The sequence below is a fragment of the Leguminivora glycinivorella genome, chromosome 26, assembly GCF_023078275.1.
Source record: "Leguminivora glycinivorella isolate SPB_JAAS2020 chromosome 26, LegGlyc_1.1, whole genome shotgun sequence".
Lineage (NCBI taxonomy): Eukaryota > Metazoa > Arthropoda > Insecta > Lepidoptera > Tortricidae > Leguminivora > Leguminivora glycinivorella.
Genome location: NC_062996.1, coordinates 1,135,881 through 1,160,953, shown reverse-complemented (window position 1 = coordinate 1,160,953; position 25,073 = coordinate 1,135,881). Strand labels below are relative to the sequence as shown.

At 37.7% G+C, this 25,073-nt stretch overlaps 1 protein-coding gene across 2 annotated transcripts; it reads left to right on the top strand.

Moving 5' to 3' along the window:
* Positions 1-1,148: 1,148 nt before the first annotated feature.
* Positions 1,149-21,854, top strand: LOC125240008. Of its 2 annotated transcripts, XM_048147804.1 has the most exons (9): positions 1,149-1,295; positions 11,268-11,401; positions 12,346-12,410; positions 12,628-12,774; positions 16,147-16,231; positions 17,779-17,855; positions 19,098-19,190; positions 20,217-20,319; positions 21,379-21,854. In XM_048147804.1, the coding sequence occupies exons 7-9, from the start codon at positions 19,155-19,157 to the stop codon at positions 21,558-21,560; spliced, it is 321 nt and encodes a 106-aa protein (XP_048003761.1). In that variant the 5' UTR covers positions 1,149-1,295; positions 11,268-11,401; positions 12,346-12,410; positions 12,628-12,774; positions 16,147-16,231; positions 17,779-17,855; positions 19,098-19,154; the 3' UTR covers positions 21,561-21,854. The 2 variants fall into 2 exon arrangements, with proteins under 2 accessions (XP_048003761.1, XP_048003762.1); XM_048147805.1 differs by lacking the exons at positions 1,149-1,295; positions 11,268-11,401; positions 12,346-12,410; positions 12,628-12,774 and adding an exon at positions 14,000-14,094.
* The last annotated feature ends 3,219 nt before the right edge of the window (positions 21,855-25,073 follow it).

Below are 25,073 nucleotides of genomic sequence, written 5' to 3'. Positions count from 1 at the left end.
ACATAATTGAAAAACTATTTAAAAATAGCACAAAATCAAAGACCTTTACAGGGGACAGCTCAATCACATTTTTTGCCATACGAAATTAAACCTTATTACTGAAACAGAAAGTCGATCGTATCAGACTAGCGAAAACGGTCCACATGAGAGGACATTGTTTGGGCTGGTGTCCCTCTCGCACGTGTTGCCAGTGTTAATGAGGTTCCCATATTAGTAGTATTTCTATCTGTATATTACCTGACTTTATAACTTCTTATTTTATTTTAATGTTATATTCAAACCAGGGTTTCGATATATTTCAAAAAATTTGAAAATAATTATAATGTAATTATTTTGATGCCAGTAAATCAAAGATTTGTATAATTAAAAAATACTTTCAATTGGGTGTTAGTAGATTTAGTAGTAACTTTGAAAATTGACTGGTATCCCCAATTTATGACAGTGATGACGTCACTGAATAATGTTGACATTGTCAGTAAGTGCGAGAGGGACACCAGCCCAAACAATTACCTCTCATGTGGACACACTTTTTGACCTTACTAAACAATCTAGTTTAATAATTCTAAATCTATGCTTAAAATCAAGGAAATGTGACATAATTCCGGTTCTTTCAGATATTTTGTAGACGTTTAAGCTTAATTGAGCTATAAAATTAAGCTACCTGATTCTAGACGAAAACGCGTATTTTCCAAACCAAGGATCAGCGCGAACTACTATCGCCATCTATGGACATAATTGAAAAACTATTTAAAAATAGCACAAAATACTTGAAAGCGACATCTATTGTAATACGTACGTATTACTAAAACTAAAAGTAAACTCGTAAAACGTCGACACCTGTGGGCTTTTGTCCGAACTACTAGTATAGACTAGAGCACAACATTGCATCTTAGCTAAGTGAGGGACCAAGTAGGTTTGCATTTTTTAGTAGAGGTCGCTGTAAATCACCCATGTATTATACAATTAAATAGAAAAGTTGTCAAATTACATAAAAATGCGTTTTTGTAACCGGTTTTAGAATTAGGCGGTTAATACTGCATGACAATGTTGCCAGAAATGATAATTATAATCGGCTTATATCACACCGGAATCACCGGATATTCCTGAACGCATCCAGCAGTTTACATTTTCACCGGCCTGACGTTTTATGCCCAAAAATTTGACAATATTGCGAATTTCCACATAAGGATTATTGTTTACATAATAATTGTAGTGTTTTATTAACAAATAGTTAGTTTCATAGTTTTTCAACAGTGTTTCGATTTATTTATTCACCGTGGATCCCGAAGCGTGCGGTAAGTACTTATTTGTTTATTTCACCTCCGTATTGGTACGCAGAATCGGTTTAGGTCCAAATTTAGTGTCCTATATTTATTTTCGTGCCGAAAAATCAATAGATATCGTGTCATTTATTTATAAGTAGCATTTCGAATAGATATTTTATCATGCGGTGTTTATTTTTTTCTAAATACATGCCAATTATGAATCAAAAATATGTTTGCATGTTTTGTAAATTTATATAATTTCTATAAGATTTTTCGAGTTCTAATAATTGAAGTTTCGTTCGCTCGTTTATATTTAGATGTTATTTGCACTTCTCTTTAAAATATTTATGTTGTTCCCAATACCTACTCTGCAAAACATCAATGACAGTTAATCATGTAAAGCTGAGTTTAGACCAGCAAGTTATCACTCTCTATCTGCAATTCTGCATCTCTTTCTTACATATACTTCTATCTCAAAACTTGCAAGTCTAAACTCAGCTTTATGAAAAATATTTTGAATTTTATTACTCATTTAATTTAATTTAATTTTACTATTATGTATTTGTAATTTTTTTTAAATATTTTTTATTACATAGATAGCGTACCTAATACTCATACCAAACTAAGTTGACAATTATTATAACAGCCCCTGGGGTGCAAATGTTATTAATTATCTGTGTAAAATGTCCTATAATATTTATTTTTTTTTTTTTTTTTTTATTATTAAAAATGTCAAACTTTTATAATATTATGACATTTACTCAACCAGTGCGCAGGTGGGACATAAAATAATTTTCACCGCATCGACTGCTAAAGGCTCTCTTGATTCTTCAAAAATGTACAAGAGAATTGCATTTTAATCTGTAAGATTAAAAGTAATTTCATACAAATTTTAACTTGATTTTTGAAGCTGGCTCGCTATGCTTGCGGTTTAGTGTTGTAATCTTTGGTTTCCTCTGGTCCAGAAGTTCTGGTCAAGAATCCAGGTGTTGTGGTTCAGAAACCTATATTAGTAAATCTACATAGACTTGGAATTGTTTGGTGAGCTTGACTAGTTTCTTTATCTCAAAATAAAAGAAATTGTGACTGTTCGAGTGTTTTCATAGTATCCAATCCAATATCAGATGTAAGTTGGAAGGATATCAATTATATCAAAGTAAGTAAGTAAGTAAGTAAGTAAGTAAGTTTATTTGCGAAGAATAAGTAGGTACATTAGTGTCTTAGTTGGTAGGTGACATTTGGTTGCTTATTCTGCTATTTGTACTATACAGGTTGTACTAGCATGCAAAAATCTTAAATTAACTACTATTCTATCTGTATATCTTCAAAGAGGAAATCTTTTACACTGTAATAGCTCTTTTTAGTCAGCAACTGCATCAACTTATTTCTAAATCTATGTACAGGTAGCTCTCTTAAAGATTTTGGTAACTTATTAAAAACTTTCATACCGAAGGACCGAATCAAAGGACCGATATCTGATTGGATGATGTGATAAAACTCTTATTATCTAGTTTAAAGTGATTTATAATAAACGTAAGAATGTTTAAAATATTTTTTTATACAATTGACCAATTTTTTTGAAATACCACTTTGGTGGCAAACGGGCATACGGTCCGCCTGATGGTAAGCGGTCGCCGTAATCTATGGACGTCTGCAACTCAAAGGGTGACACATGCGCGTTGCTGACCCATTAGAAACTTGTACTCTCCTTTCTTGAAGGACCCCATACTGAGAACCTAAACGCCTGGTGGCGTATAGCGATATCTACCTATAATAATGTATCTTAATAGGCACTGGAGTCTCAATTTACATTAAAATTCGCCAATAACAATGTGCTAACCCATATTAAACTTATTTTTCAGTACAGATGGTCGTTTTTTTACGCACTAGTTCGAGAAGTGGTTCATTATAAGCCAGGTCGAAACTTCGGAGGCTCATCTGTACTGAAAAACGTCGTACGATACACGTGCGAAAAGGAAATTCGTAACTCGTGTCGATTTAAAACACTCCCTTAGGTCGTGTTTTAATTTATCGCCACTCGTTCCGAACTGCCTTTTTTACGCACTTGTATCGTAATGTACTATTTTTTAACCCCCGACGCAAAAACGACGGGGTGTTATAAGTTTGACGTGTCTGTCTGTCTGTCTGTCTGTCTGTTTGTCTGTCTGTCTGTCTGTCTGTCTGTCTGTTTGTCTGTGTGTGTGTCTGTCTGTGGCATCGTAGCTCTCGAACGGATGAACCGATTTTGATTTAGTTTTTTTTGTTTGAAAGCTGAATTAGTCGGGAGTGTTCTTAGCCATGTTTGATGGTAATCGGTCCACTATGTCGGAGGTTTTTCAAAATTTTAATTAGTTTTTTTTTAATAAAAAAAATTACAATGGTATGTGGCTGATTCTTAGCGGCCCGAAATGTATTACAAAAACACCTAAATACTATTTTTTTCAGCCTTCTAGCTCAAAAAATAAAGATTTTACATGCGGGTTAGATTTTTTTGAAAAAAAAATTATCCAAATCGGTCCAAAAAAATGTCTATATATACGAAAATATAAAATTCGTGTGGCACAATTGTGCCACCGAAAGCCCAAATCTGAAGTCCATTTTGGTCTATCTCTTATCGTTTCCGAGATATAACGTCTTGAAAGTACGAAATGTACTAAACTTCTACTATTTGTTTGTGAAATCGTTGCTATCACATTCCATCAGGCGCTCATGACTAAATTGTATGGAAGAGTCGAAATTAGAGTTTGCATTATCCGACGGATTTTTAATATTCGAATAATTCGGATAATACAATTTTTATTATTCGAATATTCGAATAATTCGGATAATTTCGGATAATTTATTAAAGGGAACAAAATTAATGTTACAGGTGCGTATAAGCGTGGAATTGATAACGGCTGAGATAGATGAGCGCCATAATGCGAAATTTACCTACATTTTTATTTATTTTTTGCGTAAATCAGCAAACTGTAGAAATTAAAACACGCCTAGCTCTCTATCTTTAGTTCTATGACTAGAATCTTGCAATCAGATAGTGAGCTGTTGATATAAGACAGTTAGTAGTAGTGATTAGTTAGGTGTTAGGTATAACGAGAAGTTTTTCTGACAACACTTTTACCTTGGAAATGGATGGTAGAGAGGATGGCTTCTGTAGAGTGGAACGTGAGACAACATCATTGGATATGATGATGGTTATAGGGTTGTCATATTATCCGATCCGATATCGGATATAGGAAGGATGTCAAAAGGCAAAAATCAAAGATGGCGCCTTGAATAATTTCGAGAATGTATACGTATAGGAGTCGGTCCTTCGCTCGATCGGATCGGATACTCATCTTATCTTAAATCTGCGGGGGCCCTTCCGGATACACTTCGACCCATCGGGATCTTTTGTGCAATTACCCCCTTCGATCTTAAGATCCTTCAGCTATTCAGGACCTTCTCGAGCATCTCCACGTATCGGATGATGAGGCTCATGGGTAGTTGTCTTTTGCCTAGCTTTCCTAGCTTTTTGCTGCATCCAGATTCTACCCTCCGCATAAAGAGCTTTGAATGCTTCAGACCTACCAGGGCATCCCACTCTTTTTGGTGATTAGCCTTTGTATGGTCTTTCATAGCCGTTTTAATGGTTCCTTGTGACGTTGTCTTCAGACCTGGCCTTGGCAAGTTCATCAGCATTTTCATTGCCAATGAAGCCTTCGTGCCCCGGTATCCATACCAGTTGCACCTTGTTTTGCCTTCCAAGCTTGTTAAGAGCTTGGATGCCGTTTAATATCAGTCTAGAGTCAACTCTGGGCGATGTGAAGGCTTTCTGAAGGCTTTAAGAAGACTGTCGCTGAGTATATAGATATTCTTTTCTTGGGTTTGTCGATATTCTTATGTACACAGGTAATTATTGCGTATGTCTCGGCTTGAAAGACAGTGGCATAATTGCCCATGCTGATACTACCACTGTAGTCACTAGTCATTTGCATAAATGCCTACGCCCGTACCAGATGCCATCTTGGACCGGATCGGATACTTAATATAAAAAGTTGAAAACTCTTTTCGTAGGCTCTAAACAAAAGCGTCCTAGTTAGGGTCTTAGAACAGGAATGAGGAAAGATATAGGTACTCGTTCAAAACAGAATAACCAAAAAAAGAGAAGACCAATTAGTCGAAGACACTTCCTATCCAGGTGTGGATCATTTTAGACCTTAGTTGCACAGTGGCTGGTACCAAAGTACTAATGGAAGGGGAGAGGTGATAAATAAGTAAGTAAGTAAATTCTTTATTGTACCACCAACATAAAATATACAAGACATAAAATTTAAAAGAATGAAGAAGGAGGAGGTACAAAGGCGAACTTATTTAAATATTCAAATCCAAAACGCCTCAAATTGCTCGGCAGCGATTTTATGGGTTTTAGTTTCCAAGCTGATCAGTAGATCGACTAAGATTTCAAAGTATAAGTAGTAATTAGACCGATTTTTGTGTATTCATGTAACTAAGGACTTAAAAGAAAAATGCCTTATATTTATTAGTGAAGTGGAGGGAATTCTGGCGTACTAAATTGCCATGGAACTGATAACAGCTAAATTCGGAGTGAGGCGCTAAATTTCAATTTCAAAAAACAAGGGACCAGGAAATCTAGGTATAAATCTCTTATTAAGTACGGTTTTACAGATAACTTCACGTTAGCTATTAGCAGTAATGAAAGTAGGTTGGGGTAACGTTTTCATATTAAAAAATAATACTTGAACGTTTTTCTGTTTTTTTTAATCATCCAATTAATCGAATATTTGATAAGAACTGAGTGCGTGGGGTGAGGCATTCTGCTTACTTCTTGTCCACGAATGCTTTCTTTGTTTTGTAAATATTAGTTTGATTTTGAAGATAAATAGGTGTTAACTTGTTAGCAATAACATTGTCCGTATTAAGAATTGATCAAAATTGGTTTCAGTAACGTCTATCTATTAAATATATTACTTATAAATAAAAAATAATGTTTATAGAAATTATCCGTTTATCCGGATAATTTCACTTGGATTATTCGAATATTTTCGGATAAAAATATTGGCGGATATTCGAATAATTCGGATATTCGAATATCCGGATTGCAAACCCTAGTCGAAATCCGACTCGCACTTGACCAATTATCGTAGAAAGTTGTGTTTCGACGTAAAACGATGAGGTGTTATAAGTTTGACGTGTCTATCTGTCTCTGTGTGTGTGTGTGTGTGTGTGTGTGTGTGTGTGTGTATGTGTGTGTCTGTCTGTGGCATCGCATCGTGTCGTAGCTCCTGAACGGATCTACCGATTTTGATTTATTTTTTTGTTTATAAAAGGTGAATTAGTCGAGTGTTTTTATTTATATTAGCTGTAGGTGAGGGCCTTTCTTCCCGTGGGAGAAGGCGACTGTGGGATGTGGGTTAAATTGTGGCGTAGGCGAGAGGCTGGCAACCTGTCACTGCAATGTCACAGTTTCGTTTTCTTTCAACCCCTTATTTGCCAACAGTGGCACTGAAACCTGAGTAGTTTCATGTGCTCTGCCTACCCCTTCATGGGACACAGGCGTGATTGTATGTATATGTAGCTGTAGGTGATGGCCGCTGGTCCAAGATGGTCGCCGCCACAAAAAAAAATATTTATTTATTATGGATTACAGAGGCAAGCATGATCGCGCGATAAATGATAAAACCAGCAGGGTTAGCACATGATTGCCGCGAGAGTATGTCACCGCGAGATAGACTACCGGTTCTTATGTCATTAATACAATTACGACAAAGACGTGTCATCTCATCTATCTCGCGGCGACATACTCTCGCGGCAATCATGTGCTAGGCCTAAAGGGGCGGCTCATTCTGCGATTCTATCGCCGCGCTACATGTACATGGCGGCGGCCGCGAGTTTCGCGGCCCGTTTACTGGTGACGACCTTCACGCGGCGCAATAGAATTCTATGTCGGCTGCTCGCGTGCGGTCTGTTTGTTAATGTAGGTAAGAATTTAGAATGGCGGCATTTTATGAACATCAAAGGAGTGAGCCTTCAATATTTGTACTGTTATATTCTGTGATATTCGTACTATTAGTAAGTGCGAAAAGGACGGCCTGGCGCGACCATGCTATCGGTGCTGATTTATAACCGCCGCCTCAAATCTCAAAGGAAGGGGTTCTCAATTCGTCTGTATTTTATTTTTTATGTTTGTTCCTCGATATCTCCGTCGCTACTGGACCGATTTTGAATTTTTTTTTTGATAGTATATGAATACAGATTGGTCCCATTTTTCTCAGAACCCAGTTCTGGGTGGCTAGCCGAATGGCACAATCGCTCACGAAACGCTCACGAAACGAAGCGCTAGTAGATATCTATCTCTATCGCGCTTGCGTATTGGCGCGACAGAGCCAGCGGCGTATCGCTTTCGTTTGGCGTCGGAGAAATGCCATTTGGCTACGGGGCCTGATGATGGGATCCTGGAGAAATCGAGAGAACTCCTCAAATCTGAAAGGCATACATATGGTGATTTTTGTGTTTTTAAAGGAATGGCATGCATTTACTTACGGAACAGTGACATTTGGTGCAGTGGAACTGCTGATGATGGTCAGAACGGAACTCCTCAAATCTGAACGGCACGCTTATAGTGACTTTAGTATTTTTATAAAAACAGCATGCACTTACCTCTAGAATATCTTGAACGTAAAAAATGTAGGTAAGTACTTAACATACAATTCGGTACTTGAATTCCAAACCACAAGAAATATGACAAAAGAAAGAGCCCCCTACAAAAAGAAAGAAATAAAAACCTTAAATTATAAATTTAAAAAACCCCGACACAAAAAAAAGGTGAATTAAATTAAAAATTAAATAAAAAAAGGGTGAAAAAAACTAAAAGTGCGAGCTTTCAAAAAGTAATAAAATAACTAAATAAGTAGCTCTAGGAATACCTACCTTCCTTCTTACGAAATACCTACCTTCTTCTTCTTAGGAATATCTACCTACCTTCTACCTTCTTACGAAATACGTAAGATGAAAACCTAACTACGAAATTCTTGAACGTAAAAATTTTGGTACTTAAACATAAAATTACTTGAATTCTTAAACACAAGAAATATGACAAAATAAATTATTAATTATTATTCTCTTTATTGATTTCCATTATTAATTAATGGTAAAGTGTTGTCGCGTCGGGGGACCGCTCTTTGCCTGTCTAACTTGAAACTTAAAAACTAAATATTTACACAGCTAAACTAACTTAATAAATGTTTAACAAAAAATTCACTAGGTACATACATTAAACTAACTACCTGAACATGAACAATGTAACTATACAACCAAAATGTCAAAGGAAGTATTAGAATTACAAGTAACGTATATGTTTACAACCAAACAAACTAGATAAGTGCTGAGCAAAAATTTCAACACCCAATCTTAAAATAAGACTCTAAAGACTGCATCGGAAACACAACCGTCAACGACGTCTGCCCTCGCGCTAATATTGAGAGCGGTCCCCCGACGCGACAACACTTTACCATTAATTAATAATGGAAATCAATAAAGAGAATAATAATTAATAATTTATTTTGTCATATTTTTCAGTACAGATGGATTCGAAACGAGTGGCGATAAATTAAAATACGACCGAAGGGAGTGTTTTAAATCGACACGAGTTACGAATTTCCTTTTCACACGTGTATCGTACGACGTTTTTCAGTACAGATGGCCATCCGAAGTTTCGACCAGTCATATAATGAACTATTTCTCGCACTAGTGCGTAAAAAAACACCATCTCTACTGAAATTGTTATTTGTCATACAAGGGGGCAAAGTTGTATTTTAACGCCGAGTGTGGAATTGAAAAACGAGCAAGTGAAAGGGTTCTATGGTTTAAGTTCTTTATTCAACGTCAAATTGCTTTACCCACTAGTAGATAAAATGCGTTTTTACCCGCTGGTATTAAAGGACAAAACACGTGTTTCCGAGCTAGTGAGGGGAAAAATAAGTTAAGACGCGCGTGTGAATGTAATCAGCTTTATAGTGTTTATAGTTGTGTCAGAATTCTATAGTTATTCTAGTTTTTAGCGGCAGCTCACACAATGCCAGCAAATAACCTATTTCTAGTTATTTTTAAACAAAGCCTGTATTTGGGACAGTGCGGCGCTGACCTCCATTCTTATTGTGTACAAAGTAGGGTGCAGCCAGAAGGTCTTTATTAAAGCTAGTATTCGAAACAATATCTGGGCGACCGAGCTTCGCTCGGTTCTATTTTAATATATCACGTCTTTAGATAAAAAAAAAACTCTTATAAATACAAAAACAAAAAAAAAAGACAAAAAACAAAAACTTAATTTCTGACCGGGATTCGAAACCCTGACACCTACGATCTATCTGCGTACATTAGACCGACCTCGTGCGACTGAGCTAAGCGGAATCGATGCGCGCGCGGCGAAATTAAGGACCATATTTTACGTTTACAAATGCGAAAGAAAAACTCATGAAAACTCGAAAATTCGCGTTTTCCGGGATCTAAGGCTACGCTAGATCGATTTTTCACCCCCGAAAACCCCCACAAAACAAATTTCAGCGAAATCGTTAGAGCGGTTTCCGAGATCGTCGGTATATATAAATAAATAAATAAATAAATAAATAAATAAATAAATATACAAGAATTGCTCGTTTAATAGTATAAGATACAGAGGTATTCGTAAACATATATGACTTTAGTAGAATTTAGTAGTGTGGTGACGGGGATTTCACCACCCCCTTTCTTCCCGTGGGTGTAGAAGTCGACTGGGATATGGGTCAAATTTATGTTAATTTTAATGTTTTTAATGTTAATTTTAGGTTTTTTATTATTTTTATTTCTTATTTCTTGCTACATTGTTTAAGTTTTATCTTTTTTGTTTGTATTTTTTTCTCATGTATTTGTGTTGGTAGTTATGGCAATAATAGTTATTTGTTATACAAGGGGGCAAAGTTGTATTTTAACGTCGAGTGTGGAATTGAAAAACGAGCAAGTGAAAGGATTCTATAGTTGAACCACGAGCGAAGCGAGTGGTTCGAGAATAGAATCCTGAACTTGCGAGTTTTTTAACACACGAGAAGTAAAATACATTTGCACCCGAGTGTAACACAAAACTTTTCCCCTCACTTTAGCGAGGAAACTATACAACGCAAAAAATGCGTTTATCACTGCTTCCAGTAGTTCCACAGGTGGTAAATCATCTTTAAAACTAGATTCACCTACTTTTATCAATTTTAAAGCAGTTAATTTGACTTTATTCAAGGTCAAATTACTTTACCCACTAGTGGATAAAATGCGTTTTTACCCGCTGGTATTAAAGGACAAAACACGTGTTTCCGAGCTAGTGAGGGGAAATAGTTATTTGTTATACAAGGGGGCAAAGTTGTATTTTAACGCCGAGTGTGGAATTGAAAAACGAGCAAGTGAAAGGATTCTATAGTTGAACCACGAGCGAAGCGAGTGGTTCGAGAATAGAATCCTGAACTTGCGAGTTTTTTAACACACGAGAAGTAAAATACATTTGCACCCGAGTGTAACACAATACTTTTCCCCTCACTATAGCGAGGAAACTTCAACGCAAAAAATGCGTTTATCACTGCTTCCAGTAGTTCCACAGGTGGTAAATCATCTTTATTACTAGTTTCACCTACTTTTATCAATTTTAAAGCAGTTAATTTGACTTTATTCAAGGTCAAATCACTTTACCCACTAGTGGATAAAATGCGTTTTTACCCGCTGGTATTAAAGGACAAAATACGTGTTTCCGAGCTAGTGAGGGGAAAATATTTTTGATTGATTGATTGATTGAATGTAAATCGAATTAAAATGTACGTTATTGTTATTGAAACAGGTTACAACTCTCGAAAAACCGTTATTGTCGAATTATTTGTTCATCTGAAAAAAAACCATATTTAGAAAAAAAAAACAATGGTGCTCGGATTTTTATCATGTTTTTTTTTCATAATTCTGAACAAAACAAGTAACATTTCTTGTATTTTCCAGAAGTGGCGGGCGGCGAGAGTTGGCGAGGCGTCGCCCGCTCGCCTTCCCGAGAGTCTGTCACCACGGACCTGTCGCTGTTTAGCGTCTCCAGTGCCGCCAGCGATGCGAGAGCTCTTAGACTACTCGCCTGCAAGGTAATGGTTCTTAGATTATAGTCCCAGAGTCTGTCATTACGGACCTGTCCGCTGACGAAGCTGGATCCGCGATTGCTTACCGTTCTGGGACTACCGTCTAGAACCACCAACGACCGTCTCCGCCTTGGGTGGAGTTCCGCAGGGTTATAATGATTCGACCGCGTGCAAAAGTTTTGACCAATCTCGGGGTTCGAACCAGGCACCTCATGTTTACTATAGGTAGGCTGATAGTATGACCACTATTGTCCCGGATCTGTAAGTTCACATTTTTGACGCATTTGTTTTGAAGTATGTTGCGATGTGGCTAAGACGTATCGTTTGCCAAATCTAACGATTCATTTCGAATTGGTTTAATCGATTAGGCCCTATGTACAAGGAGGCGCTAAAACAAATATACGATTTCTGTCAACTTTCTGAAAAGCCATTTGAATCGAAATGACAGACTCTGCCACAGCACTAGTTTAAAAATAAAAATGACTGATAAATGACATAATAAGTAAATCCTGCGTGATAAATTAATATCATAAAATACTCACTAACGACGATCCGCAAAAATGTAACATGTGTTAGATTATGTTTTAAGTAAGCGAAATATTAAACTGAAATAGATACCATACACTAAAGAAAAAGCGATTAAGCCCACTGGTGGCGAAGCCGGGAATCGAACCCGGGTCTCCAGCTAACGCGGCTGACATGTTCGACCGCTACACCACCCCGACCGCCGACCGGTCGGTCGCTTTTTCTTTAGTGTATGGTATCTATATCTATTTCATTTCAGTTTATAATTTTTTTTTTTACCTACTTTATATTATTTTTATTGGACATAAAACTTAAGTAACAAATAAACAATACATATCTAACTCTTATAATTTATAATAATAATTTTATAATTTATATATAGTAGTGTTACTATGTATTCACTAATATTACATCTGTATTCACAGGCTGGTCAAGGGCCGGATCCGAACCTGCGAGTGGCTAGTCCACATCCAGAGAGCAAGTTACAAAAGTAAGTCATTTTCATTATTTACTCTTTGTTTGTTTTTAAATAAAACTATGGAAACTGACATTTTTTTTTTCCAAAAATGTTGGTGTAAAGTGGTTCGAAACATCAGGATCGGGATGTATTATAACTGTCGGATTGTGAAATATGCCGCAGGAGATATTTTTATTTTTTAAAGACAAGACAGGAAGATGATGTTAATATTTTTATCCCTTTTTTATAGACGGCCGTCATCAGGCCTCCCCCTGCACACAGCGGACGCCTGCAAGTCCCTCCTAGCGGGCTGTGCTGCCCTCTGCGCAGCCCTAGGGCTCCGACGGTCACTTAGCGCCGATGACGTCACAGCTGACAAGCCGCGCCCGCCACGAAGGTATTTAAACTGATTTAGTTGCAGAATCACTTGTTAGATGTCGCTTTACCATGTCTGCAAAATTCTACATCGCGCTGTTAAGATTTTTTCGGGAAACATGACCTGGATTACTAGTCAGGCCCCGTAGCCGAATGGCATTTCTCCGACGCCAAACGAAAGCGATACGCCGTTGGCTCTGTCGCGCCAATACGCAAGCGCGATAGAGATAGATATCTACTAGCGCTTCGTTTCGTGAGCGTTTCGTGAGCCATTCGGCTAGCCACCCTGTAGTTCTAAAGTATTAGGCATGTTCTATGAAACGAATTCGAATCTTGGTATTGGTAATACTTAGCAGTATAATTAATAGGGAAGAATTTATTTGAGTCCTTTTACAATAAGCCTGTCTAGCGGGCTGCGCGGCCCTCGGCGCAGCCCTAGGGCTCCGACGGTCACTTAGCGCCGATGAAGTCACAGCTGACAAGCCGCGCCCGCCACGAAGGTATTTAGACTGATTTAGTTACTGAATCACTTGTTAGATGTCGCTGTACCATGTCTGCAAAATTCTACATCGCGCTGTTAAGATTTTTTCGGGAAACATGACCTCGGGATAGTACTAGTCTACTAGTCAGTAGTAGTAGTAGTTCTAAAGTAATAAGCATGTTCTATGAACATAATTCGAATTTTGGTACTGGTAATAGTTAGCAGTATAATTAATAGGGAAGAACCGGAAGAATTTATTTGAGTCCTTTTACAATAAGCCTGTCTAGCGGGCTGCGCGGCCCTCGGCGCAGCCCTAGGGCTCCGACGGTCACTTAGCGCCGATGACGTCACAGCTGACAAGCCGCGCCCGCCACGAAGGTATACTAAGGTTAGTTACAAAATCACTCGTTAGATGTCGCTGTACCATGTCTGCAAAATTCTACATCGCGCTGTTAAGATTTTTTCGGGAAACATGATCTCTGGATGGTACAGTCAAGTGTAAAATTATGGGTGTACACATCTTACTCAAAAATATGTCTTATAGCATCTTAGTCCGGTGTAATAAGAGCGTAGTACCATATTTATGAGACGATTATTTCGATACGTATTTTTGCACTTGACTGTACTAGTCAGTTATTATTATTAGTTCTAAAGTTTCGTTTAAGAGGCATGTTCTATGAACAGAATTCGAATCTTGGTACTGATAACACTTAGCAGTGTAATTAATAGGGAAGAATTTATTTGAGTCCTTTTACAATAAGCCTGTCTAGCGGGCTGCGCGGCCCTCTGCGCAGCCCTAGGGCTCCGACGGTCACTCCGCGCCGATGACGTCACAGCTGACAAGCCGCGCCCGCCACGAAGGTATTTAGACTGATTTAGTTACTGAATCACTTGTTAGATGTCGCTGTACCATGTGTGCAAAATCCTACATCGCGCTGATGAAGTCACAGCACTCACAGCTGACAAACCGCGCCCTCCGCGCAAGTAGTTACAGAAGTGCTCGTTAGATGTCGCTGTACCATGTGTGCGAAATCCTACATCGCGCTGTTAAGATTTTTTCGGGAAACATGACCTCGGTCGGGTCAAATCATTCAGTGCGCCTCCTTGTCAAGGGTGTTCCCTGCGCCAATGACTTTCGATTTGAATCCACTGATATTATGATAGTTTCTAAAAGCTATCATATTAATAGCATCGTCTTTATACAACATAGTATCTCATATTGTGAAGTACTATTATAAGTGCTTATTGTTTCTGTGATATTTGGCCTCAAAGTTGAACAATTTTAGGGTTATAAAGTGGTTTTTTGGTCATGGCTTTAGTTTGCATTACTTTAAAATTAAAATCTCTCTTGAAGTTTTAGAAAAGTCAAAGGTGAATCCAAACAAGTCGATTTCATGTATGTAACACCCTTTACTAAAATCTAATTTCGATAAAAGTGTTTTTTAGGGATCACCCCCACACATATTTTTTATGAATTTTTTTAAACATGGTCTAAGGGACCGTCCCCACTTAAGAGACGCATGTCTTGAGGTGCGGAACGGACGTCCGCGCCACGCCGCCTGAATGTAATTTAAAAAACACATTTTGTATAGGAAAGACGTAAGACGCGCCCCCAGGCGACGCGTCGCTTGGCGCGCGCCAAGAGACGTCTCTTGCGCGTCCTTCCTATACAAAATGTACTAAGGAGACGTTTTTTTTAAAATTCATAAAAAATAAGTATTTTTTTTTCTAAATATGGCTCTTACGAATAGAGGTAAAAGATTGAAGAACCGATGGCCGTTGGTCTTATAATTCTATGTGTAGTGCATATTTAGGAGTTTCGACTCAAAACTTGTCGAAAATCGATGAAAACCGTGTGCAGCACCTTATAACCTGACCAGAAATATATGACTATTGTCTAGAGGGCGCTGTTATTCTGATATATGGGGTGACAGTTCAGTTTAGTATGAAGAAAATAGTTGTAATGAAATTCCGCAAGATGGCGCGTAATCATACATTTCTGGTGAGGCTTTAATAGTATTTTATACAATCGCGATATAATACAAAGCTTTTCAGTCGACTACCATGTTTAGGCCACGAAGCTTTGCTGAGTGGCCTAATAGTACGGTACGAGAGTGAAAAGCTTAATTATATCACTATTGTATACAATACTTTTTCTACGAGTCATCATCTTCATCATCAATGGACGGAAATATCATCATTCATGCAAGTTTAAATTAATGTTAATAGCGTCGTTCACCGTTGTATCAACAAGAATATTAAAGAATTACCTAGCAACCAATTGTTTGTAATAACCGTCTCTGATTGGCCGATAACGCGACAAATAAAAAAAATGTATTTCAGATGCAGAAAAATTTGCCAGGTATCGCAAATTAGTATAGAAATTGTATGATGTTCTATTTTTTGAAATTATTACAGTTAACTTAAAGTCAACTATAATGAGATTACATTTATTATTATAGTTGAGTCAGAACTGCCATAGAGTATCCAACACTGAAAAGTTAGCACTTATAGTTTAGTCTGTGGTGTCCTAATTGACAGATTACAGTCGACGAGTAGAAAAATAATGTTTGAGTTTTTACAAGCTTTTATTAGTGACATTAGTGTGCGTCAAAACGTAGAAGCTAAATTTTGACCCACTTCCCGGTTTCCGATTGAGCTGAAATTTTGCACACATATGTAAATCACGTGACAATGCAATATTATGGTATCATGGAGTTGATCTGATGATGGAGCAGAAAGGTCATAGGAACTCTGTCATGAAACGTCGTATCCCCATCGAGTAAGGGGTTTTTAGAAACGTCTCGAGCAGTAGATGACTGTTGAAAGAATGGTAAAGTCGGCGATAAAAGCTTGTGCCAAAAATGATATTTTTGCCAAAAACTTATTTATTAAGTAAATTGCTTTTTTCAGCGCAACGTCAGAGGTGGGCTTTGCGCGGCGCTCGAAGCCCTCACGCTGAGTTCTGCCTCCCGTTCTTGCAGCACCTGGGTCGCAGGTTCGAATTCACTAAATTATTAATATCATCTAAATTCGATTTCCGAAATACATTTGGCATAGCAGCTTTCGCAGAAACATTTTTACCCGAATGATACTTTTGCATAATTGTACAAATAGCATAACAGCTGGCATATCATTCATTTGACAGAATTCTGGATAGCAGAATACTAATATTGTCGATTTTAATATAGCAGAAATGTATTTAGTATACATTACATTTCACCGAATTAGTAATAGCATACTGTTAATATCGTCGACTTTAATTTTGCAGCATTTTATGTCGCATAATACTCATAGGATACAGAAATCTTATATGTCACAGTGTCGGTTTAGATGCGAAGACGAGCGAAGCGAGGAGGAACGTGTTTGATTGACAGTGAGTAAACCGAAAACCCTTTTTAATTAATAATATAAAAAATAAATAAAATATAAGTGACATTATTCTGCGTATCAACATTATGCCAATGTATTATTCTGCCAAAGAAATGACAGAATGCCAAGTCAATAGAATGCGACACAATTTTCGACAAAACAATTAATCGATTATACGACTGTTATACAATTTACCATTATGCCATTGTATTACTCTGCTTTAAATAATTCTGCAAAATGACAGTATGCCAACGTATGCAAAAAGTCATTCTGCAAAAAGAGGATTCTGCCAAGCGTTGTTATGCGAAGGTAAAATATGACAAAAAAAATGCAAGATAATGGTAATAAGACGACCGGTCTGCCCTAGTCGGTAGTGACCCTGCCTGCTACGCCGCGGTCCCGGGTTCGAATCCCGGTAAGGCCATTTATTTGTCTGATGAGCACAAATATTTGTTCCTGAGTCATGGATGTTTACTATGTATGTATGTACATATATATTTGTACATTTATTATAATATATATCGTTGTCTGAGTACCCACAACACAAGAATTCGTAAGCTTACCGTGGAACTCGGTCAATCTGTGTAAGAATGTCGTATTAATATTTATTTATTTCTATTTTAAAGTGGAAAAGTATATTAAAGTTTTTGTTTAACTTGCTATATTACTTTATGATCTATAATGTAGTCTAGGTCAAATCATGGAAGCTCCTTCTTTTAGTGATTTTTTTTTTCAATTTTGAAAAAATAAGAGGTTGTTTTTAGTCCTTATTAGGAGGCTCCTAGTCAAATCAGCTTCTTTTTAAGAACTGTCAAAACGAATTTGAACGACTTGCTAATATGGAATTTATATGAAATCGAATTGAGTGACGTCACGGTCAACTCAGTTACTTTATAAATTTCTACCTGAGTTATTAAATAGAAATTGAATTAATGTAGGGAATAAATTGCTCGTCCTTACAGTTGGTCAAAGGCGCCTAGCCTTCAGAGATAACATACAGTAGAGAAATTTCGACGGGTACCTGAGATACCTCGGCGGTCGGGGTGGTGTAGCGGTTTAGCACGTCAGCCGCGATAACTGGAGACCCGGGTTCGATTCCCGGCTTCGCCACCAGTGCTTGATCGCTTTTAGTGTATGGTATCTATTTCAGTTTGTGATATTTTATCATTTTAGTGGGTGGATCTCAGCTACCCTCCCCGCAGCGCGCAAGTGTCCAACCCGCACAGCGACTACTCTCTGACAACAAGAAGGTACGATGTCACCGTTTATCTCTATCCATACTTGAGCATTTCTTTTTTTTTCCCTTTTTTATGAAATGTTATATTCTTGAAAAAAATTATGGTTTCTACTCAGAATCAGCTTCTTCAATCCTAGTAGTTAAAAAAATGTCCCATACGATATCTTCTTATTTTGTTACCATTTTCCATACATGTTGTGTGGGGTAACAAAAGAGGAAAGTAACAAAAATGTATGGAAATTCTGGGACACTTTTTGTCTCCCAGTGAGATTGAAAGTACTCGTGATTTTGAGTACAATAAAATTGACCGAAAATTCCCTAAAAAAATGATAATAAAAAAAATGGCAAAAAAAAGAAAAGCTCACTTAATATTATAAATGGGAAAGTGTGTGTGTGTGTGTCTGTTTGTTTGTCCGCCTTTCACGCCAAAACGGAGCGACGAATTGTCGTGATTTTTTAAGTGGAGATAGTTGAAGGGATGGAGAGTGACATAGGCTACTTTTTGTCTCTTTCTAACAGCGAAGCCGCACGCAAAAGCTAGTACTTTATAAAACAAAGCCGCCCGCCGCGTCTGTCTGTCTGTCTGTCCGGGACATCCCGGCGTCAAGATTTTGTTGTGGATAGGATAGAGTATAAACTCTAAATTCCCAATTACGCATGTCAAAAAAAAACGGTCTGTCTGTGTGTATTAGTTTCCGGAAAAATACGAAGGTAACCCTTTTCGCACGACATCTGGTGCTTAGGTGCTTAGCAGACACAGAAAGGGTTTGTCGACGGTTTTACCGGCCACATTGAGGCACTGGTCCCACCGCGAGCTTATAAACTATGAGCTATCGGCTATAAAAACGAACAAAAGATAATCACTCCCGTGTAAATAAAAGAGACACGGCGATGTTTATAGTTACTCACCCAGCGGTGAGCTATCAAAATCGCCGTGTCTCTTTTATTTGCACGGGAGTGCTTATCTTTTGTTCGTTTTTATATGAAATGAAATGTAATGAAATATTGCGTGTTGAGTTTAGGTTACAATGGTTGCAGGTCTAATAGCTCATAATGTTATCCTTCAAACCCTACCACGCTGGTATACACACATCAGGTCGACATATCTACTAAATTACTCAACTAAAAATGATATACATAGCCGATAGCTCGTAGCTTAGTAGTAGCGTAGTTTGCGGTGGGACCAGTGCCTGACTTACCTACTTGGGCTTGGCTCTTTCAACAATACTAATTTTGAAATGTATTTATTTGTCAGATACGTCAGAACTACATAAAGCGACGGCTGCTGACTACCTACAAGGCTCTGGAAAGGATGTCGCAATCAGAGTTCAATCTGGACAAACTTGAGGTATTCATGATTTTTTATTTCGAAACGGTCAACCAAATCTTGGGTCAAAAAAGCGCGAAATTCAAATTTCCTATTTAAATTGAACCTTCCCCTCAATTTTTGAGTGACTCGGTGATGAATTTAATGAAAAAATTGAAAACATTTGTCCGCTAAGCCCTAAATTTATCATATTTACCGCCTTTTTTAATGTCAAAATTGGATTGATCGTCTTTATTGATATGTTTTAAACCGACTTCAAAAAAGGAGGTTTGCAATGCGTCAGGATCTTTTTGTAGGTACACTTTGCTATAAAACCTGTATCTGCATGTGTTTCCTTGATATATGCTTTTAGAAAACATTAAACTCTATAGGTGGAAAATTATAGTTTATATGAAACATTTTTTCTTTAAAAATGTGATTTTCACATTTTAAGGAAATAAGGGGGCGCTGCCCTCTTTCTTCCTTTTTCCTTGATAATGATAACAATATTGTAGTAATATTATATTAAAACGATGTATTACGTGAGGAAAGTCTTTTCAATATGGGCCAATGAATAAACTATATCTGCCTGATTCCATTCATTTTTAGGGTTTTTTCAAAGGACTTATATGACCCGGGATATAGACCGTGATTACCTTTTTGTTTTTGTCGAGCTCCCGATATTTCGGCGCAGTTACAGTGCGAGAGAAAAATGTAGAGAATTGCGAATGGCGCCATTGAACTCCAATAGGCTATATTTTTATTATACCACCTAAACTATATTGATACTTGCGTTATTACTCATATGTATTAAGACCAAGTTCGGCCCGGCCGGCCACATAAGCGACCAGTTGACTTGTCTTAGTTCACACAAGCACAAGCGTGGTGCGCGTTCGCCTTCGCCTACATGAGCTTAGACTATGTGCTTAGGAACGCGTTTCTTTCATATTATTTGATTGCCAGAGTGTCCGAGGTGTGTCGCTAGCGTCCGAGCCGTCCGAGGTGTGTCGCTAGTGTCCGAGGTGTGGTCGTGTGTCCTGCGGAGTGTAATGTATGTTTGTGCGTCAGGCGGCGGCGGTGGCCTCAGCATTGTCTGGTGGCGGCGGCGCGGGCCCCACCGTGCTGGCCGTGCCCCCGGTGCCCACCATACACACGCGCTTCGTGCATCCCGGTAAGATCCTTACTATAAAACATCACATATTTACTATCATATCACATTTACTACACATCGTATATTAAAAACTAAGGACAACTTAGGCGACAAAACTGCTACTTTGAATTGTCTGATCTCCCGGATTCGGCAGTAGGCTCCGGATATGACACCCTTTCGCCAGAAGTTGGCGCACTTAATAGTCCCTTCAGCAATAATTCTCTATACAAAGTATTATCCACTAACAATTAAATTGCAAACTCAAAACTGTTGAACAATTGTTTGAGCTTATAACGTTTTCTATTCGCTTTATTAGTTCACCTCAACAACCACAGTTGTTTATAAAACCGTAATTTTCAAACCACTAACACCACCAACAATTCTTCATTCCCTTTGATCGGTCATTAAAAAAAAAAATCTGCTTTCTAATTTTCTGCGAGTGCTGCCACTCGTATATTTTCATACAAAATTTTTCGTGACTATTAGACTTATCCTCACAGAAAAATCCTAAATATGTAATCTAAATATATATAAAAAGAAATTGACTGACATATCAACGCACAGCCGAAACCACTGGTCCTAGAGATTCCAAATTTGGCACGTGGGTTCCTTAAAAAGTGTAGAGGAGCACTAAGAAAGGATTTTTCAAAATTCACCTTCACCTCTAGCCAACCAATATTAATGTCTGGGAGAGGTCGCTCTTAAGCGATAAGACCGCCTGTTGTTAATGGGAATAAAGAGTATTTTAACCTTTAGTTTTTATTTATTTAACCTTTATTGCACAACATAAAGTACAAATGGCGAACTTAATGCCTTAAGTTAAGGCATTCTCTAACAGTCAACCATTGGACCAAATAGAAACTTACAATTGGTGCGGAAAATAAAACAAAAATTTAAATAGATTATTACGCATCAATATACATACATAAATAAGTACAATCATATACACACATAAACTAACTAAAAATATATACATACATATACATATATAGTACCCATTTAACCATTACTGAACAACGCCGCGGATAAATTGACGTTTAACCAATATTTGTATGTATGATTTTAATATGAATGTTACAGAAGCGTGCGCGCTCGCGCTTGACGGCGGCGGACCTGGAGCGCGAGCGCGGCCGCCCACTCAGCAAGTACGAGCGCAACATGATGATCTTCAACTGGCTGCACACGCTAGACGACCAGGCACCCTTCTAGACACACTAGTAACTATAACGTTCGATACATTACCTCTAAATTGTACCGAATAGCTGCAAAATGGGTAATTTTTAAGAAAAAAGGAAAAATGGGGCAACGCCCCCTTACCTCCTTCTGCCGTTAAGACCACAGTATCTAAGCAATCTCGCTGCAAAACAGTATTTTTTGAAGAATAAGGTAAATAGGGACAACGCCCTCTAAAATTCTATCGATATGAACACAATTCACAATAGAATGAGTTTCAATTGGCTTTTAAGCGACCATGATCTGAGCTGAGCCCGCGCAGCAAATACCAGCGCAACATGATGATCTTCAACTGGCTGCACACGCTAGACGACCAGGCGCCCTTTTAGACACACTAGTAACTATAATGTTCGATACATTACCTCTAAATTACACCTTTACAATTACAATTACACACTAACCTCCTTAGCATGATATTTAACCGGTTCCACCCCTTTTACGACCAGGCTCCTTTCTAGACTACATAGCCACTGGAAACTATACTAAATACACAAAAATCGGGAATATCACTGCAAAATAAGCCAGCTTCAATGTGAAGCGTGTTAAAATACAAAGTAGGAGGAAACAGGGCGATTCCCTAACCTCCAAGCTTATTAAAGCAAGTACGTGCGCAACAAGATGATCTTCAACTGGCTGCACACGCTAGACGACCAGGCGCCCTTCTAAACTACCCACTATACTGAAAAAACAAGAAAAACTAAGTGAGAAATATCATAAAACATTAAGGAAAAGTAAGGAATAATTGGGGCAACGGCCCCAAACTTCCTTGAGCAAGCATGATTTTTAAATGGCTTCTTAGGCTAGACCACAAGGCTCCCTAGTAACTGGAATATAAGACATTGTGACACTCAAAAACCAAGAAAAGTAAGGTATCTTGCTACAAAATGATCCAATTTCGTTGCAAATCGCGCTTTTTTAAAGTAACTGAAATATAAGTATGTCGACCTAATGTGACTCGCAAAAACCAACAAAAATGAGTAATCTTGCTACTAAATGGCCCAATTTCACTGGGAACTATACTAAAAAGACACAAAAGTAAGGAATATCACTGCATAATAACCCAGCTTCAATGTAAAGCGTGTTAAAATACAAAGAACGAGGAAACAGGGCGATTCCCTAACCTCCTTCTGCAAGTACGAACGCAACATGATGATCTTCATCTGGCTGCACACCTTAGACGACCAGGCGCCTTTCTAGACATCCTACTAACTTGATATATTACCTACCTCTAAGTGGCACTGAATAGCTGCAAAATGGGTACTTTTAAGAAAAAAGGAAAAAGGGGGGCAACGCCCCTAACCTCCTTCTCCCGATAAGAGCACAATCTGGACGACCACGCCCTTTTCTAAACTACAAATTATACAAAAAAATACGAAAAAGCAAACTGAGAAATATCGCAAAACATTTGAAAGGAAAAATTGGGGCAACGCCTCCTAACCTCCTTGAGTAAGCATAATTTTTTAGGTAAGTCAATCGGGCTCCTTTATGGCTCCCTAGTAACGGCTATATAAGTATATCGACCCAATATGACACTCAAAAACCAGGAAAAGTAAGGAATCTTGGTACAGATGTACTGCAAAAGGGTTTCCTTCGTATTTGTCATGCTAGTTCAGTCAATGTCAGTACATCTTGTACTGAGACTGACTGAAATAGCATGACACGTTCGTACGTTTCCGTAACAATACGAAGGTAAATCTTTTCGCACTACATCTGTACATCGTCGTGAAATTACCCGATATCATTTCAAAGTTCGCAAATTGATAGAGATACAGCTGTTTTCAGATGATAGAAAATGAATCATAATGATCAATTTTGTGAGATACCTACGATATGTGACGTCGTACCTGTCTTTTTATGCAAATGAAATGGAAGAATCTCATTTTTATAGACGTACACTTTCGTGAGATATTCAAATATTAAAATATACAGATTTACAGATGTACTCTCGTTATTACACTGTGTTACCAACAAGTGGGCTTTTTTTAAGGAACGTAATCTTACATAGTTACTTAACTTAACCATGTCCTTAATTTAATTAATAATTTTTGAATTCCGAACGCACGAATTCGCCGTTCGAGCGAGAGTCTGTGGAAAACGACGTTATGCTATTTTTGAAAAAGGACGGCTAGTAATTTTAACTAGTGGTAATGACCACTCGTTTTCGATTCTGTTAGTAGAATTTAAATCGCTAGCAGTGGAGATATTATTGAACGAATTTCACGAAATCGAATGGCCGAGATTCAAAAATCGGCCCCCTGCACACACACTTGTCAAGGGCAATGACAGCACATAAGTATGAGCGATGTGAGTAATGACAATAGGCTACTTGCCTCCTAGTCAAGACTTATTAAATAGAAATTTGATTTTCCCCTCACTAGCTCGGAAACACGTGTTTTGTCCTTCAATACCAGCGGGTAAAAACGCATTTTATCCACTAGTGGGTAAAGTAATTTGACCTTGAATAGAGGCAAATTTACTGCTTTAAAATGGATAAGAGTAGGTGAATCTAGCAATAAAGATGATTTACCACCTGTGGAACTACTGGAAGCAGTGATAAACGCATTTTTTGCGTTGTAGTTTCCTCGCTATAGTGAGGGGAAAAGTTTTGTGTTACACTCGGGTGCAAATGTATTTTACTTCTCGTGTGTTAAAAAACTCGCAAGTTCAGGATTCTATTCTTGAACCACTCGCTTCACTCGTGGTTCAACTATAGAATCCTTTCACTTGCTCGTTTTTCAATTCCACACTCGGCGTTAAAATACAACTTTGCCCCCTTGTATAACAAATAACTATTAAAAATAACTTCTATCCATGTATTTTTTATAAATCTGATGCTTTATTTCGTGCATGGTATTTTAATATTTTATTTTAAATACAGTATTAAGAAGTGCACGCGTTACATTGAATGTTGGTATTTCGGAAAATTATTTTTTCAGTTAATTTAAATAACCATGATTTTGCTATTAATGACTGTATTATTATTGGTTTTAATGAAGGTCCGGGAGGTGGTAACACACTGTATATCGCGATTAGTAACATGTTCCTAGTAATATGAAGACTCTTTATGAGTACCAACATCCGTATATTTTACTAGCTTTTGTAGCAATAAGGGGAAAGCCCCTCTTATTCCTTTCCTTAGTAATTAAGATCGCAACATATGTGACACCAAACATGTAGGTATACGTACAAATTGGGGCGCGCCCCTTAGCCTCCTTGGCACTGGTCCCACCAAGAGCTAGTAAGCTATGAGCTATCGGCTATAAAAACGAACAAAATATAGTCGTTCTGTAAATTTAATACACTTGTACCAAAGACATATGTAAAAAATAAATAAAATAAAAATCATTTATTCATGTGCCAAAAATAGCAGTTATAAACAGGCCATAAACTATATTAACACAAAATAGGCTTCAACATGTCCGTGCCTGAACTAGGGAGATCCTGTATCTCAGGCAGAAAAAATAACTTACAAACTAAAACAGGGAAATTATTTGAGATCATGTGTATTCAACTAAAAAAAAAATTACATTACAGATTTATAA